General features: G+C 37.7%; 1 protein-coding gene across 1 annotated transcript in view; it reads right to left on the bottom strand.

Annotated features, from left to right (window-relative positions):
• Positions 1 to 17,654, bottom strand: part of LOC150085706 (transmembrane protein 145-like) — an 88,695-nt gene that overhangs the window by 35,335 nt on the left and 35,706 nt on the right. Inside the window, exons 3-5 of the mRNA XM_090374656.1 lie at positions 12,560 to 12,634; positions 4,512 to 4,712; positions 999 to 1,080 (exon numbers count right to left, since the gene is read on the bottom strand). Of these exons, the coding sequence (XP_090230782.1) occupies positions 999 to 1,080; positions 4,512 to 4,712; positions 12,560 to 12,634 (358 nt within the window). The remainder of the gene's footprint in view (positions 1 to 998; positions 1,081 to 4,511; positions 4,713 to 12,559; positions 12,635 to 17,654) is intronic.

The following is a 17,654-nucleotide window of genomic DNA, read 5'->3' as shown; positions in this document are numbered from 1 at the left end:
AGATTTGTCACACACAGCACTATAATTTTGAATTAAGTGCGGTTATTGTACTCTGTTCTTACCTCATAATGTTATTAATTTTTTATTGAATTGTGACCTTGTTTGTATTGTGCGCTGGTATTCTCTTGTCGGTTTGCCTCGGAAATTTTTCTGGACCAAAAACCCGAATTTCCGAGTGTCAAAAACTTTGGTATCCTCACCTGAGACCGACTAACCCAACCACAGAATGGGAAAAAAGCCCATAATAGTCCCTCGCGTCATTGGTGGTATCCAAACCCCTGGACATTTTCCACCAGGTATGGAGAGGACGACGATTATATTATCCACTCTGCTACCAGCGAGCATTGCTTTAATTTATCAAGTAGACAAACACTGTCCTTAGCATTTGAGCGATATTACATAAACAACTGACGCCAGTGTATTTAGGAACATTTAGAGAAAATGAAAGTAGGTATTCCGACCTCCCAATGGTGTATTTCATAAGATTATTATCAGTAGTAGTATAGCATTATTATATTTATCTATAGTTGTTAAATAGACGTTATCGCTGATTAACCCTCTCAGTGGCATAACCGACATATATCAAAAATCCCCGAAATATGGGGCGAGACACGATGCGAAAAGAAGACGTTGCTGCTCAAAGGTACTAAAGCTATAAAGTCCAAATCCTCTAGAAGGCTCATCAACTTTTTAAGGCATCAACGAAGCTTGGATCTCTGGATCGTGTAGACCTCATTTTGATTAAAATAAAAATCACGCGACGATTCAAAACCGAATTCAATTGTGGTGGAGGCGCATTGTTTAGTATTTTAACCCAGGGCGAAAAAAACCGTACGCTGTAAGAACTGACAGAATTCTTTAGAATTCTGTCAATTCCATTACTTTTTATCACTAGGCTACAGCAGAATTACCGAGTGCTTCGAAATAAAAGCAAATATGAAAAAAAAAAGCAAGCTAATCACAGTAATTCATCTTCATCTGTGTGAATGTTAACTTACAAAATTCGTCTGCTGAAAAATGCCGAAACCATGGATCAGATTCATCATTCGTCATCTGTATCCTATACTTCATCTTGAGGCCCTGTTTAAATTAAACAAAGCAAATTATTAGTGCAGTTACTAATTATTTCATATCTCTTAATATATTATCTGTTTGTACGAGAAGTGGAGTAAAATAAAACATCTTTTTAATATTTGTACTTGTTAGCGGTAATATTTTAATATTTATACTTTACTTTGTTTAATATGTAAGCACGTTAGCAGTATTTATATTTGCTATTGCTTGAACAACGGTGGCTGTTCCCACTATTCGTTTATATAATCTTATGAAAATGTATTGGTCGTCAATCGTTATAAATAACAATTTTAACCAGTCTATATAATGACCATATAATATGGACTATTATACATTATATATTTGCCATATTATATTATATTATAGGCATTTATCCCATATTAGAGCACGCACAAAAGTAACCTTACTTTTTGAGTACAGTGATGTTGACAATAATAGATGGCGACACTGTGCTGTCATCCTCGAGACAGACAGGAACTGTGCGCTAATTCAAAGCCAAAAATTGTCGAAAAGACCTCTCGCCACAAAATAGAAAGTTTATAAGATATTAGAGTATAAACAGTTATGATTCACTAATTGCAGACAATTTATAATTGCTGCTTTATGATTTTTTTTTAATTTATTTTCTGCTCTGATCGATATGACACCATTTTGGTGTGGTTCACAGTGGGATCAAAGAATTCGGTTATTTCATTATTGAAACAATGATTTAAGAGATTTAGCCTAAAAGAAAAACGGTGCGTTCTCTTTTGACTTCACATTCGTTGGTTTTTGTTCATCTTCAATGTTGGCACTGAAGGCAGTTTTGTGAAGGTGATTATTGAAATCTGCTTTAGTTTTCACTAGTGAAGGAGAATGCGAAGCGTTTCTTGTTATTTAACGAACGGCAAACTCTTTGAAACAGCTCTACACTTCGCTGTCCAAACTGCAGTGCTATATCGCTTCGAGGCAAAAACAGAGCTTGTGGTAATCTATGCAGGTATACAGATGCTTTTGATTCCCTAAATACTCTATTTCGCCTATGAAAAATGTTTTCCATATAGAAGGAAATGGGCTCTTTTTCCCAAACTCTCTCTCTCCTACGGGACAGATTTCTACATGCATCTTCGTGTAAATAATATATCTATCAACGGTCTATTTTTGATGGGATACTTCGGGGGAGGGGGATCTTGTTATGGTCCTGCTAAAACATGATATGGTCCTCCTACATATATGCCGATATCTAGGTCTTAACAACAATTCTGCCATCATTGAGCACTGCTGATACCCAAATAAATAAAAAGCTGAAGGGGTTGACCAACTATCTAAAACTGTTTGACCTCGTCTTAGTCCCTAGAAATCATTGGTGATGATATACTCACAAAAGAAGTTCCTAAAACAAAGAAATTTATATTTCAAACGATTGTACAAAGTCATTTATTGTATGGAGCGGAAACCTGGACATTCAATAGGCGAGGGGAAAACAAATTGCTCTCTACAGAAATGGATTTTTGGAGATGCTCAGCAACAACTTCTAGAAGAGACAGAAAACGGAGTGAAAACATAAGAGAGTAAATGGAAGTCAAAAAGAATATTATGGATACTATCAAAGAAAAGCGTTTAACATGGCATGGTATGGACATGTACAAATTTGTAAAACGGATGCAAGAAACCAGATATCCAAAGAATCGATACCTCCAGGAAAAAGGAGAAGAGGAAGACCTAGGAAGACATGGATGGATGGAGTACGGAAGTGCATGGCAGCTCGAGGCTTAACTGACCAAGACACCGTGAACCACACTTTATGGCGGGAAAAAATTCCTACCAAAAAATAACTTGTAGGCAGAGGAAACTCATTGTAAATAGAAACACACCTCTTGAAGAAGTTCCTAACACTGCTGAGCGTCTGCGCGGGTAGCACAGTGGTATCGTCACCGTCCTCCCCACACCGGGTGGAAAAGGCCTGGGTTCGAATCCCGTCGATGACGAGAGGAACTTTAATGGGCTTTTTTCCCTCCGTTGCTGAGTTAGTTGGTCTCAGGCGTAGATAGCAAGGTTTTTCTCCCCAGTAACTGGGTTTTTTTCGTCCAGCAAAACAGGCAAATCAACCATAGAACATACGCAATTTACAGACACAAATATGGGTTAATGTATTTAATTACGGACAACCCTAAAATAATAATAATAATAACACTGCTGAGGCCATCTCTAGACGTTCTAATTTCAGTGATTATATTGGTGCCATTTTGATGTCGACGCACCACTGTTCGATATCTGAGACCTACGGTCCCATTTAACCATCTTGTAGCAGAAATTTGAGAGTATGCCACCCCCAGCCAATTGAAGTCAATTTTTGCTATGCAATACTGGATACTTAAATGTGCTAATAATAATCAGCACCTCCCTGTCAAGCTACCCACAGCAGATCTAGCAGACCAGCTCTGCCCGCAAAGGTTACCTAATCTGAGTACTTGGAAATGCTCATTGAGAATTGTGAGGATATTATTCCTGTTAAAGTCTTAACAATGTTTCTGAGAAATATGCGAGTGGCACATTCTAAGCCTTAATGACTACTTATTCTCTCGGAATGTTATTGTCATCTAATCGTCTAAAATTGGTTGAAAGATTTTTACCAGAAAAGGCGCTTCCGTCAATCGAAGCCTTAATGACTATTGATAGTGGTTTGGAGAAATTATATTGATTCGAGATATACGAGAACAACAAAGCTGTGTGCATAATATCGATATTTGCATTATGCTGTACATCTCTCAAGTGTATGAACAATTAATATACTCAGCCAATTGGATGCGCAGGTCCTAATGAGAGCTTTTGCAAATGCGCCTCACGTATATAAGCAGTATTTGCATTATTAACCTTAACTGTAACTTCAAGATTTTGACAAAACAGAGTTATAGAGCTAAATGTACATATTTCATTAATGTGCTTTTAGAATTTGGTTTTTTAATTGCTTCTGAACGAAGTCAGATATATCTGTCTTAAGTGTCTAACGATAAATAAATATGAAATAATCTGTAATGTGTCTAATATGAATACTGTAATTATATTAGTTTTAAATATTACAGTTTAAACATGTATTGCAAGCAGTTCCCCGATTCTAACTCAGACTCTGTAATCGGTCTTTTAAAATGTAAAACCTTTGGTGCTATCTGCATTGAAAATATTTGTTCTCTATCAAAATATTTATTTATGGTACGGTATACAAAGATTTATTTATTTCTGTATTAACAAGTACATTTAGCACTATTTTCTAAAATATAGTGATGAATAAAACAGAACTAACTGACATTATTATTTTTACTGTTTCGGTCAATTACAAAAAAAATTATGACTTCCTTGAAATTGTTCAAGACTATATCAGGTAGATAACTCGATCGGATATAAACATATTAAAAAAGTAATGCACAAACGTAGTAAAAAATTAAATATATTGTACAGACCCTTTGTGATTGACAGTTGCTGATTGCAATAAACCACCACCGTGGTCTGGCAGATTCAAATCTCCTGTGGTATTGACAATGATTAACTGTACAATTATCATCCTGCTTTTCTAGCTTGCACATGGAAGAGCCATAGCGGTTTGTTAAGTTCACGATCTGGCCATTGATTATGGACAACACTGATTCTTTTTGCTCGCAAGTCTGAAAATAGGAATTGAAAACCGTAAAAAAACACTCGGCAATTAAAGAGTAATCGTAATTTATCATTAATGTTTATTTATCACGTGGCCGTTATTGTCGAATTTTCTATCAAAGAGCACAGAAACCAATGTTACATGCAGTAAAAAACAATAATAGATTAATAATATAAATAAATAATCAAAAGAAATCTTCAACTCTCGGTGGCTTAGATTACACTTATATTGTATCCACACTTTATTCTTGAAATGTCTTAATTGTGTAGGAAGGGGTTATCTTTGGATCAGATATATATCTTAAACACTAGACGTATCACTAACAGAATTGCCAGATCTGGAACAATGTACCATAAATAAATCATTATTTTTCCAACGTCTGAGCGTGTAGCACAGTGGTATCGTCACTGTTCTTCCCTACACCGAGTAGAAAAGGCCCTGTTTCGAATCTCATCGATGAGGCGAGGAACTTTTATGGGCTTTGTTTCACTCCGTGGTTCAGCTAGTCGGTCTCAGGTGCAAATAGCAAGGTTTTTTTTTTTTCCCAGAACCTGGGGTTTTTTCGTCCAGCAAAACTGCAAATCGACCAGTGAACTCACGTAATTTACAGACGCGATACACATGGATATGTACAATTTGCCGCCCTTTTTTATGTCGCCCATCTAAAAACTTTCTGTTTTAATATGTTTTAAGTGCTATCTTCCATCAAGTTCCAAATTTAAAAATTGTGGCTCATCGAAATTAAACCATTATTGCTTAATGAGGCCGGTGTTAAGATATGTCTGGAATAAAGTTAGGTACGAATAGTAAAATCATCACAGGATTTTTATATTCATCTCTTTCAGAAAATCCTACGTTGATGAATAATAGAGGTATATATTTTGAGCTGAACTTATAATATGGACGGATAAGCAGAGAAAAAACAGCGTCATGTTCGAGTATGTCTGTGGCAACAAGACAGAGTTCAAAAACGCATTAGGACATGAATAAAATTTATTTTATTGTTTTTATGTTCAGTTTGGAAGAGAATATGAATTATTTAATGGAATCAAAAAAGGGACTCCATGTTATAAGACTAGTTTATTTGTAGTTAATTAATGCGCAAATTTATATATGTCTGTTGAAGTATACGCAAAACAAAGAATACATGCCAAAAAAAAAAAATAATAAAATTTAAACAGTTTGATATCGGATTGGAAGGGAAACATCGACAGCGAGTTGAAAATGGGGAAATATTTAAAAAAAGTGTGACGGACTTTTTGTCGGAATTGTTCTCAACCACAGTTATACAAGTTTAAACAAAACAATGAGAAAACAGCTGTGTTGCATTAATTATTCATTTTAAAAGCAGATTTATACAGAAACAGTGGATATACTGATGCGTTCGTATACTGTGTTGTAATTGCATGTATTCTTTGGTCGGTACACACTGTGTACCTAATTAAAGTACACAAGTATAGTGTTTCGTCTAGTTCTTATCAAGAACTGTACTAAAAACTCTTCACTGCGATGTCAATGAAAGTTTGTGAAAGAAACAGACCACTTGTTCTATATTATCAGTTGACAGAATGTTTTGTGTTTATGGTAAAATAAAAACTACCTTGAGATTACATAATAAATATATAGAGAACTGTTAGTTTATTGAATTTGGTTATTACACAAAGTGGCAGTGTTTGGAAATAAACGAACGGTTTATTTCCATACACTGTCAAACACTTCATAAAACCGTCGGATGAATTACCACACGAAAAACAAACTGTGAGCTCTGCTTCCTCACATTCTGGCTGCCACATCCCGATATCTTTCATAAGTTGATTTCCAACACATTGTACAAATCAATCGTTTCTGTCTTTGGATAATAACCACAAGCTTGCCATTCATATCGAAGTAGCGGACAGTATTTGAGAGAATCTAATTTATTGTAAATAAAACTGAGCATTTATGTAATGAAGATTTTGTTTTTTCAGATTCTGAGTGTGCTCTCTATAATATCTAATGTATTCCTGAAGATGTTTTGCAAATTTTGCCTTGACGAAAGTAATATATGTGAAATGATTGGGAATATTGTGTTTTCGCTGGTATAATTTGATCTCAAGATGACTTCCTCTGGAAAGATTCCAGATCGTGACCTTGCACAGACCCTGATTACATAATAAATGTATAATTATGCTGCCCTGACCATGACTCCACCAGGAGAACAGACCTTTTGGGTAAATTCCGGTTGCAGAGCGTGTTGCGTCCAAGGGATTAAAATGTTGTTAAGAAATTTGTCACTAGAACTACATTTGCACACACACAATTAGATGGGTATTATATATATATATATATTTCTTTTTTTCCCCCATTTTACCAGTTTTTTTTTTTTTTTGGGTAAACCGAAGTTTTTTTGCTGGAAAAATGGTGGAGATGGATGATAAGAATTTCTTTTGATGATAAGCTGGTTTTGCTGACTTCTTTCTGAACGGTGCTTCCGTTTAATGTTTTTTCTTAATTAAATATCGGACTTGCAATACACTCCTTGTGAGTAGCACGGTTTTTTTTTTTTTTTTGTTAGTTGTTGACGCATCGGCTTCCATGGCCATAATGCACCTACCAAAGTTTTTGCATTTTACTTTGATCCAAGCGCGAGGCGGGATTCGAATCCGCGACCTTTGGGTTGCCAGCAGGCACTTTACCCACCTGGCTAGCCCGGTCAACGAGTAGCACGGTGCATATAAGCCGTCTTCTCCACAACGGATGGAAAAGGACCTCGTTCCAATCCCGTCAGTGACGCTAGAAATTTTATTACACTTTTTTCAACATTTTCAACATCTCGCCTCAGACCGACTAATTCAACGTGGCTGAATTAGTCGATCTTAGTCGAGCGTGGCACGGCTTCTTACTACCAGAAACTCAGCTCTATCGTCTAACAAATTGGTAACTCAAAAAGGCAAATCGAAAAAAAAAAAAACGGTATTTACAATCATAATATATATACGGCGCAATATGCTCTAAGTCGCTGATACGACTATTTTTCTATGATGCTTGAACGTTCATTCGTTCTTTATTTTTTGGGACCTCTACAATAATGTACGAAACTGGACGCATCAAACAAAATATTTCCTTTATTGGGTCACCTACATCCCACTGAGTATCACCGCTGCCACCACGACGTCAGCTTTTACTTAACTACAACAGTCCCGTTATATTCTTCTATTTTAAATATGCAGCCACCGCATACCCTTGCATACCAAAATATTTTCCCGATAGATCCCTGAATATTTAAAATATTCAGGGATCTGAATATTTTAAATCTCCAATATAATGAGCTGGAATATTTCATATTCTCACATGACATATGTCTCATTAACCCTTTTCACCTTATCATAGGGCGTCTACAAACGTCTTGAAGGTTTCGAAAATTCATTTATTCTCAGCTCTTTTTAAATCGAACTAATATCATATGTCTTAACAAGTAAAGTAGATGCATATTTGCAAAAAATTATATTTAAAAAAAAAAAATTCATTGGCAACGCAACTTGAAAAGCCAATCATCCAACGATCCTTTTCCAATAGAGAAAAGCATTCTTCTCCTGGATAATTTTTTTTTTTTTGACAATAACTGGGAGAAACCTTCAAGGTATTCAGTATTGGTATACCTTCTTATATACCTGTTTTGAAATAATTACAAGAGTGAGCCATTTTCCCATAGTTTTGCTTTAAGCTCTATAACTGTTTTTGCGAATGATTAACGATAAAAATCTGGTCGCATTTTTATATTTTTTTCACTTGAAACTCACTGTCGGTAGTTCATCCTGGTTCAAATATCGCGCTCCCTGTTTTTAGTTGAACAACAGAAGGTAAGACGATGCATAACACATTTTATCAAACTGACATTCATATTTTTCCAAGGCAAGAAACCTAAAGTGTATGTTACTAGAACAGTCGCTCATAAAGGGTTATAATTCTGAAATCTATATAATATTTGGATGTAGTCAGGCTATCATATAAACAAAGCTGTAACAGCGGCAAGTTCATTCACCTTATTAAAGAGCTCTCAATCTCTGAGAACGAGATTATGGCGTCATTCGATGTAGTGTCCCTGTTTACATCGATTCCTGTCCAACAGGCTGTAAGCTGCACCAAGAGGCTTCTGGACAATGACCCAAACCTACCGAGCAGAACATCACTGTATACTGACGACATCTGTACCGCCCTCAACCTGTGTTTATCAGGCAAGGTCATCACCTTTAAAGATTCTTTATACAAGCAGGTGCAGGGCACTGCCATGGGCGCTCCTGTTAATTCCGTCGTGGCCAACATCGCCATGGAAGAATTGGAAGAGCGGATATTCCTGAACCCACCTGTACCTATTACAACATGGTACAGGTGACATCTTCACCGTCATCCCACGTGGTTCTGAAACAACATTACCGGAGTACCTCAATTCCTAGTCTGTGTTCATCCAGTTCACTTTAGAGTTAGAAGTGGATGGATACCTTCCATTCTTCGATGTCCTGGTAAAACGCGTGGGCCACACCTGGAAATCTCACTATATACTGCAAGCCAATATGGTGCGGTCAATTCACCAACTACCGATCTGGCCACGCCCGAAGCCATCTCAACAGCACTGCCCGCAACCTGTTCTCCCGGGCTTAAAGCCACTCCAGCACTGATGAAGCTAGGCCCAACGAGATTTCCAGAGTGAGGACAGACTTGGTCAATTGTGACTATCCAACCCACATGTTCGAGAAGTGCTTATTGCAAGCGCAGGAGCTCGCGATCCACCCGAGACCACCTCAACTCATGACATGTACCTACCGCCTACATTCCCTACTATCCTGGCATGTCCGGCCAGATTTCAAAATTCCTTCGAGAATACAACATAAAATGTGTGCAGCTACCTGGTAGAAACTTGCGTTCTCTAGTTTCCAACGTGAAGACTCCGGTCGCCTCTCTCTTGCGCAGCGGTGTAGTATACCGCATAACCTGAAAAGATTGTGACTGCTACATAGGGGACACCTCAGGGACGTTCAAGACCTCCCTGCAGAGCACGGCAGATCGATTCGCCTTGCTGAGACTGACCAATCCGCAATCGCGAAGCACTTCTGGTCGACCCACCATGACCTTAATCCCAAGCTCAATTACAAAGTGATTGACCAGTCCCGACGCTTTCGCCACCGCCTCTGGCTAGAGTCATTTAATATATCATGTAATTCAAGAACTATGAACGGCAGCAAGGGAATGAGACTACACTCTATCTTGGAGGCAACTATTTTGAGACTAGATAAGCGCTGGAAGCATAACGCACACGTCCATGCAGCAACAATGAACACCAGTCTAGTGGTTGAATGGTCAACCTCGTGCCCACGCACGCCTCGTTGCGCGCACAACTGTATCCTTTTAAAAGTTTGTCTCTAACTGTTAGTATTTGCTGACGAAGACACCCGTTTAGCCTCGAAAGCTACAAACCATTTGTAATTAAATGTGTGTTAAAATCTTTACTGGATATACGTATTTATATTAAAGCTGTAATTGTTAAATGAAAAATACTACAATTACTACACAATAAAAAAAAAACCGTCCAATTTTCAGGCGCATAACTGCAGTGATCAGAGTAGTACCTCAAATCTACCGCCACACAGTTCTATAACGAGTGGAGAACCTGAGCTACATTTAGCCAACCATCCTTTTCAATCATGAAAAGTATTCATCTTTTTTTTTGGCAATAAACTAAAATTCTAAGACATTTTTAAACATCTAGAGACTTAGAGAAGTGATATAGAAACATATCACTTCCTACTGAATGCAGAAATCATACGGCTGAATTATATGCCATTAAACAGTTTCAAGGATACATTTTTCCCCTAATCCAAAAACCTTTTTTCTCTAATGCACTGATTGGCTACTTTATTAGGCACACCACCTAATAGGGAGCAGATCTCCCTTAAGCTTTCAGAACAGCCTGAGTTAGTCTGGTACGAACAAAAAAGGAGGAAGGGGGACCAAAGCGTGCCACAGGGATGCTGGACATGTTGATTCAATTGCTTCTCGCAGTTCTTGCCAATTGGATGGTTGCGGTTCTCTACTCCGAAAAGGTTGTTCCACCTCATCCCACATATACTCAATTGGATTAAGATTGGGTGGTTGGGTGGCTATCTCTGTAAGCTGAATTCATTCTGATATTCCCAGAACCAGTTATTTTCAATTCTGGCCTTATGAGCTTGATGTGTGTGTTAAGCGACTAAGCAACCAAGGATATAGAGACGTCATTTTATTGTTTCTGTAAATTGTGGGTATTATGCAGTCGATTTGCCTATTTGCTGGACAAAAAACCTCGAGTTTCCCCGAAAACAAAACTAAAATATGCAACCCTCTCCAGAGACTTACTGAATCATCCACGTTGTGAAAACAGCCGATAAAAGTTCCCTCTGCATGGATGGAATTTGCCTTTACTACCCGGTTTGAGAATGATATTTATTATATCCACTGTTCTTTTCGCGAGGGTCTATCATCTTGAAGAAACTATTCGCAGTCAGGGATGTGCCCGGTCAGATATAATTTCCAGATAACCTATTGCATCCGGATTTTGCTTCAGTGGTTCAAGAGACCAATGTGCACCACGAAAACACTACCCACACTATTACACCGCCACCACTAGCTTACGTATATATCTCTATCCTTTCATGTCTTATTTTCGCAATTTTCTGGTTCTCCCATCAACGTGGGAACATGCCATCCCAACAACAGAGACTGGGATTTGTCCGACCAGACAACTTTTTTCTAATCCTCCAGTGTTGGTGTTCTTGAGTCCACTATAAGTATCTTCTTGTTTATTTTTTATTTTATTTTATTTTATTTTTTGTTGAGAGGAGTGGAACGAGGTTCGGCTGTAAAAAACCATTCGTGATAAGGTACAACAAACCGTGCGTTTTGAAAGGACTTTTTGGTTACTGCTCTTGTACTGGGTGGTTACGTGATTGACTGGCTTCTTTGTTAACCTGCACAAGTCTTTTCAGCATCGTTCAAAGTCACTTAATATTTTTTCGTGCCCAATTTCGCACTGAATTGCATATATCCTGCATTTTTACATATCTGCCCTCATATTTGATATCACATGGCTCGAATACGGGATGTTGTTACTGAGGGTGCTGTCCATTTTATGAAAAGGATTGATGAACCTAATAAAGTTGTCGAACTATGTGTACTGACTCATAGAGTGCTCTTTGCTTTAGAAACATTTCCTCACCTAATTGACTCTTGATACGTCTCTGCTGCATAAGAATCGACAAGTATTAATGATAAAGCAGTCATTACGTGCAAGTATTAATGACAATGCAGTCATGATCTCATAATAATAATAATAAAACATGTACACAGCCTACATCAATTACCGCAAGGCCTTCGATTCCGTTCCTCATAGTTGGCTAATAGAGGTGCTGAACGTCTACAATGTCAGTCCGATAGTGACAAACTTCGTAGGAGAAATGATGGCGAAATAGAGTACCACCATTAAGGTCGAAAACATCACAACCAGGCCAATCCCCATCAGAGGAATCTTTCAGGAAGATGCTCTGAGCCCACTGTGGTTCTGTCCAGCACTTAACCCGCTATCCACCATGCTCAACAGCAGCAAGTACAGATGTAACCTCAAAGAAGGAAGGAAGAACCTGTACACCCTCACCAACCTGATGTACGTATATTTGGATTACATTTTACAAATCGTTCGTTATGTAATTTTTTGTCAACAGATAGCGCTTCCTTACCAACTCTCTTTAAACATGAACAGATTGTCATTAACAGTTAATAATTAAAAATGTTCATAGCATTAGCATTAATATTTTATATAATGTACATAATCGTGCACTCGCTTACCTTGTTCTTTCTGTAAATCGCTGGCCATTGGCTTTTGCTATCATAATACAAAAGGATATTTTGAACTTCATAACTCTGAAAATAAAAGTTCGTGTTAACCGTCAACGATACTAATCGCTTAACTCATAAAGTAAGAATAGGGAGGGAAATGGGAATCAAAAGGGGAAAAATGGATCATATTATGATTTTAATAATAATTTTTTGCCGTTTTAAAACACTCGTACAGAGCTGGCTGAACGTGTTTGCAGTCTCCATCATTTGGACAAGCAACCAAAGTTGCTCTAACACATTACAAACTGATTTGGTGGAATATCTGGTACAGATTCATTTTAATATTAATATTAGTAAATTAATAAGAGGAGTTTACCTCAATATAGTACGTGGAACACTTCCGTATGATACCCTCCAGAAATTAAAACGGAAAAAACGAAAAAATGGACAACTTACCGGTACATTAAAGTAAAATATAAATAATTAAATAATCAATTTAACACAATTCAAAATCAATTTAAAACAATTAAAATTCAAATTAACGCAATTAAAAGAATCTAACGAAAATATTCAAAACGATTTTCCTTCCTGAAGCTGACAATGCTTTTCGACCGACTGTCGTGATCACAGGAATGAAAATTACCGAATCAGGCTAAACCTGCAACTTAAATAGTAATTATATGTCTTCGCGCATGCGCGTAAAGGTCCACGCATCGGAGATCAAATATGGCCGCCGAACATTAACAGAATTCTCGTGTAATTTAATTTCAACAGTTTCTGCAATTAATAGTCGCGTATAATTACGTTGAACGTTAAGTATTTTGGCCTCGTTAAATAAAAAAGTATGTTTTTCGTTAATGGCATGAAAGGCTAATTCTGACGCTGCTGAACGAGAAGCACGAACTGAGGCTTCGTGTTGATTTACACGAATATTAAGAGAAAACCGCGTCGAACCTTGGTAAGACGAGTCGCAATCACCGCAAGAAATGTTGTATACGAGATCATTAATTTGTGTTGCGAACGCCGAAAGAACCGAGCGATTGTTCAGTATAGTGTGTAACTTCCGTATAGGCCTAGCTATAATTTTAAATTCGGTATCTTTAAAGAATCTGTTAAGCTGTTTGTGCTACTGTTCAACATATGGGACAGAAATAAAGTATTTTTTGATATCAAAAAGTAATATCAAAAAATACTTTATTTCTGTCCCATATGTTGAACAGTAGCACAAACAGCTTAACAGATTCTTTAAAGATACCGAATTTAAAATTATAGCTAGGCCTATACGGAAGTTACACACTATACTGAACAATCGCTCGGTTCTTTCGGCGTTCGCAACACAAATTAATGATCTCGTATACAACATTTCTTGTGGTGATTGCGACTCGTCTTACCAAGGTTCGACGCGGTTTTCTCTTAATATTCGTGTAAATCAACACGAAGCCTCAGTTCGTGCTTCTCGTTCAGCAGCGTCAGAATTAGCCTTTCATGCCATTAACGAAAAACATACTTTTTTATTTAACGAGGCCAAAATACTTAACGTTCAACGTAATTATACGCGACTATTAATTGCAGAAACTGTTGAAATTAAATTACACGAGAATTCTGTTAATGTTCGGCGGCCATATTTGATCTCCGATGCGTGGACCTTTACGCGCATGCGCGAAGACACATAATCACTATTTAAGTTGCAGGTTTAGCCTGATTCGGTAATTTTCATTCCTGTGATCACGACAGTTGGTCGAAAACATTGTCAGCTTCAGGAAGGAAAATCGTTTTGAATATTTTCGTTAGATTCTTTTAATTGCATTAATTTGAATTTTAATTGTTTTAAATTGATTTTGAATTGTGTTAAATTGATTATTTAATTATTTATATTTTACTTTAATTATTTAATTATTTATATTTTACTTTAATGTACCGGTAAGTTGTCGATTTTTTCGTTTTTTCCGTTTTAATTTGTGGAGGGTATCATACGGAAGTGTTCCACGTACTATATTGAGGTAAACTCCTCTTATTAATTTACTAATATTATTATCAACGTAGAACATATTGAGTATTACAGCTCTGTTTCATACTATCTAATTTTAATATTAAATATAAATTTCGTAGATCACACTTCCCTTGGATTAAACCCAAGAGAAATAGTAATAGCCACGTAGTGCAAGGAAGCCACAGGCTTTTGCTGCACTTGCCGGGAAAAAAACGAGTAGTTAGGAAAGTACAAATTATTTATCCATATGGCCTTTGAATTTATTCAAATTGTCAGCCTCAACTGCCTGTGTAGACAATCTGTTCCAGGAATCAACGACTCGCAGATTAACAGAAACTTCTTACAATCTAGGGCGCCTCCGTAGCCAGGTGGGAAGGAGCAGCAGTGCGTAGCACACGCTTCTTGATTAGACCGGGGTTCGAGCCCGTCACCACCAAATACGGAGGATGCGGAAAGGTCAGGGAATGACCACCGCATATCCCGGAGCAATATGGCCTTAGTTGCTAATGCTCCTAAAAAACCAAATAACAATAACAACAACAACAATCTTACAATCTAGTCTAAACCTACTTTACTGTAATTTGAATATATGCCCCAAAGTTCTGCAATTCTCTAGAAAGTGGAAATTTCGTCTTCGTTTTTTTTTAATAATAATAATATGATCTTTATTGTAAGGTTCCTAGGAACACGCAGATACCCTACCTTTACAAACGCTTCACGGCACTAAGCCAGGGGTTAACAACCGGCAGAGATATCATCTCGCCGGATATGTAATAAATACATAATAGGATAAATAAATAGCATACAGCAGATTGAATTTAGTTAAAAATAAAACAATAATTTAGTTAATATAATAACAATAATACATCAGGTTAAAATAATAAAATAAATTGAAATAACACATGACAGTTTCTTGAATTCAAGTTTCCCTCAAATTCTTGCCGAGCCGGAGCGATCTCACATCAGTGGATGGTTGTGGAACACACGTGCGATTCCAGGATGCGCCGTCTGTACTTTTTGTCATCGACGATTTTGCACAGGTCGGCGTCCAAAGACTGAACTAGATCGAGCTTCTGATAAGGGAGGAACCGATCTTTAAAATGTAACCTCGACGGAAGATCAAGAAGCTTGGGAGTGGAGCGGAGTGCTGGGATTCTCCAGCACACGGTGTCCTAAATGTTGGGCGCTGAGATTCTTCCAGCGACCATTTTGATGGTGAAGATTGGTCTTCTTTCGTTCATTAAGGCTCTGAATCTGGTTAAATTCAGTGCTTTGGCCATTGGTGTTGTGTGAAGTTGTGGTGGGAGATGCCACTTCCAGGTAGCCCACTTCAGGAGCCAGTATTCTGCGGCTGTCAATGGTTTTATTGTTGTGTCTGCGGCCGAGCCCCACAACTCTACCCCATACAGTATTCCTCCGAAGATCACCGTCCTGATATACGTTCTTATCAGATTGGTGTTATGAATATGTAGCAAGTGTTGCTTGGCAATCCACCGTTTCCTGTTGAATTTTGCACAGAGTTCTTCCATGTGATGATGGAATCTTAATTTTCGATCAAAGGTCACACCCAGATCTTTCTGCTTTTGGACTCAGGAAACCAAGACTCCGTCTATCGCAGGTTGAATTATTGTTGGTGTGGGTTTCAGTGAGAAGACCATGACGGCGGATTTTGCAGGATTGACTTGCAGGTCAAATCTCATGAGGTACTGCTTTATTTCTGATAAAGTCTTGTTGATGGTTGTTGTTGTGTATATCGGTTGATTTTATTTTTGTTAAGAGCTTCAAGTCATCTGCATATGATGACATATCTGGTCTGTTGTGTACTAGCAGGTTAATTATGGCTGTGAAAAGAATTCCAGACAATACCCCCCCCCCCCTTGTGGCACGCTTGCTTGTATTTTCCTAGTATACGTCTGCTTTCCTATGGACATTTTGATGGTTCTATTCTGAAGAAGAGATGCCAGAAACTTGGCCTGTGATATGATAGAAATTTTGAAGGAGCTTTAAGCAAGGCAGGGATGTTGACACTATCGAACGCTGCTTGTAGATCCAGGTATGTGATAGCAATTTCTTCTTTCTCCTCAAACGAGCCAAGGATGGCATTGGTGGTCATAAGCAGATTGATAATTGTTGATCTGTCCTGCAACGCATAATGAATTTGATGTGGCCTGTGAGGGAGGATGTTTGTGGTAAGCGTTTTCAGTACTGTTTTCTCAAGCAGCTTCAGTAAACACGAGGAGCGAGAGATGGGTCTAAAGTGCTTGGCCTTTGGGAGTGGCCTGATGGAGTACACATTCCAAGCTGGAGGGAAAAATTCTCCTTTTAATATGTTATTAAAAATTGTTAAGAGGGGATCAATTAGATATGGACTCAAACATTTTATTATAAACTGTGGAACTTCGTCAATCCCTGCAGTACCAGTTGGGCTATTGATTAATTGCAGATATAAGGTCGTGTCTTGTGATTAAAATGGCTGCAAGTGCATCTCTGGGCACATCATTTCTTTTATTAACTCCTCCAAGAATCTTATAAACCTCAATCAGGTCACCTCTAAGGTGCCTGGCTGACAAGCTCTTTAGCCCACATATTCGGAGTTTTTTTTCACGTGGTCGCATATTTGCCGATCCCACTCTGCGAGTTGCCCGTCTTCGGAGCGTTTCAAGAAGATCAATATCTTTTTTTCAGATGAGATCTCTATACATGAATACAGTATTCCAAATTTGGTCTTACAATTGCCTTATGCAGTGGGATTATGACCTCTATATCTATACAGGATACTGTTCGATAAATCATGGATAGAATGATTTATCGAACACAATGGGCTCTCCTGACTACCTGTTTATACTGCTAAAAAATTTTAATATCTGCCCGTATTATAACTCCCAGATCCATTTCTTCTTCTACCTTCTTTGATTCAACCCCACAAAGTGTATAATTTATATTGGGATTGCTATTTCCCAAGTGTAAGACCTTGCATTTCGTACATTAAAAGATATCTGCCAATTTTCCGACTTTTCTTGCAGCCTGTTGAAGAAGAGGATGAAATGTATCAGGTTATTAGAGATGTTATCTATAATTCGATAATTTGGAATAATAACGTTTTTAAATAAATGA

Source organism: Mastigoproctus giganteus, chromosome 5, assembly GCF_048544385.1.
Source record: "Mastigoproctus giganteus isolate SK-2022 chromosome 5, ASM4854438v1, whole genome shotgun sequence".
NCBI lineage: Eukaryota > Metazoa > Arthropoda > Arachnida > Uropygi > Thelyphonidae > Mastigoproctus > Mastigoproctus giganteus.
Note: the sequence above shows the minus strand (reverse complement) of the source record. Positions and strands in the feature narration are given on the sequence as shown.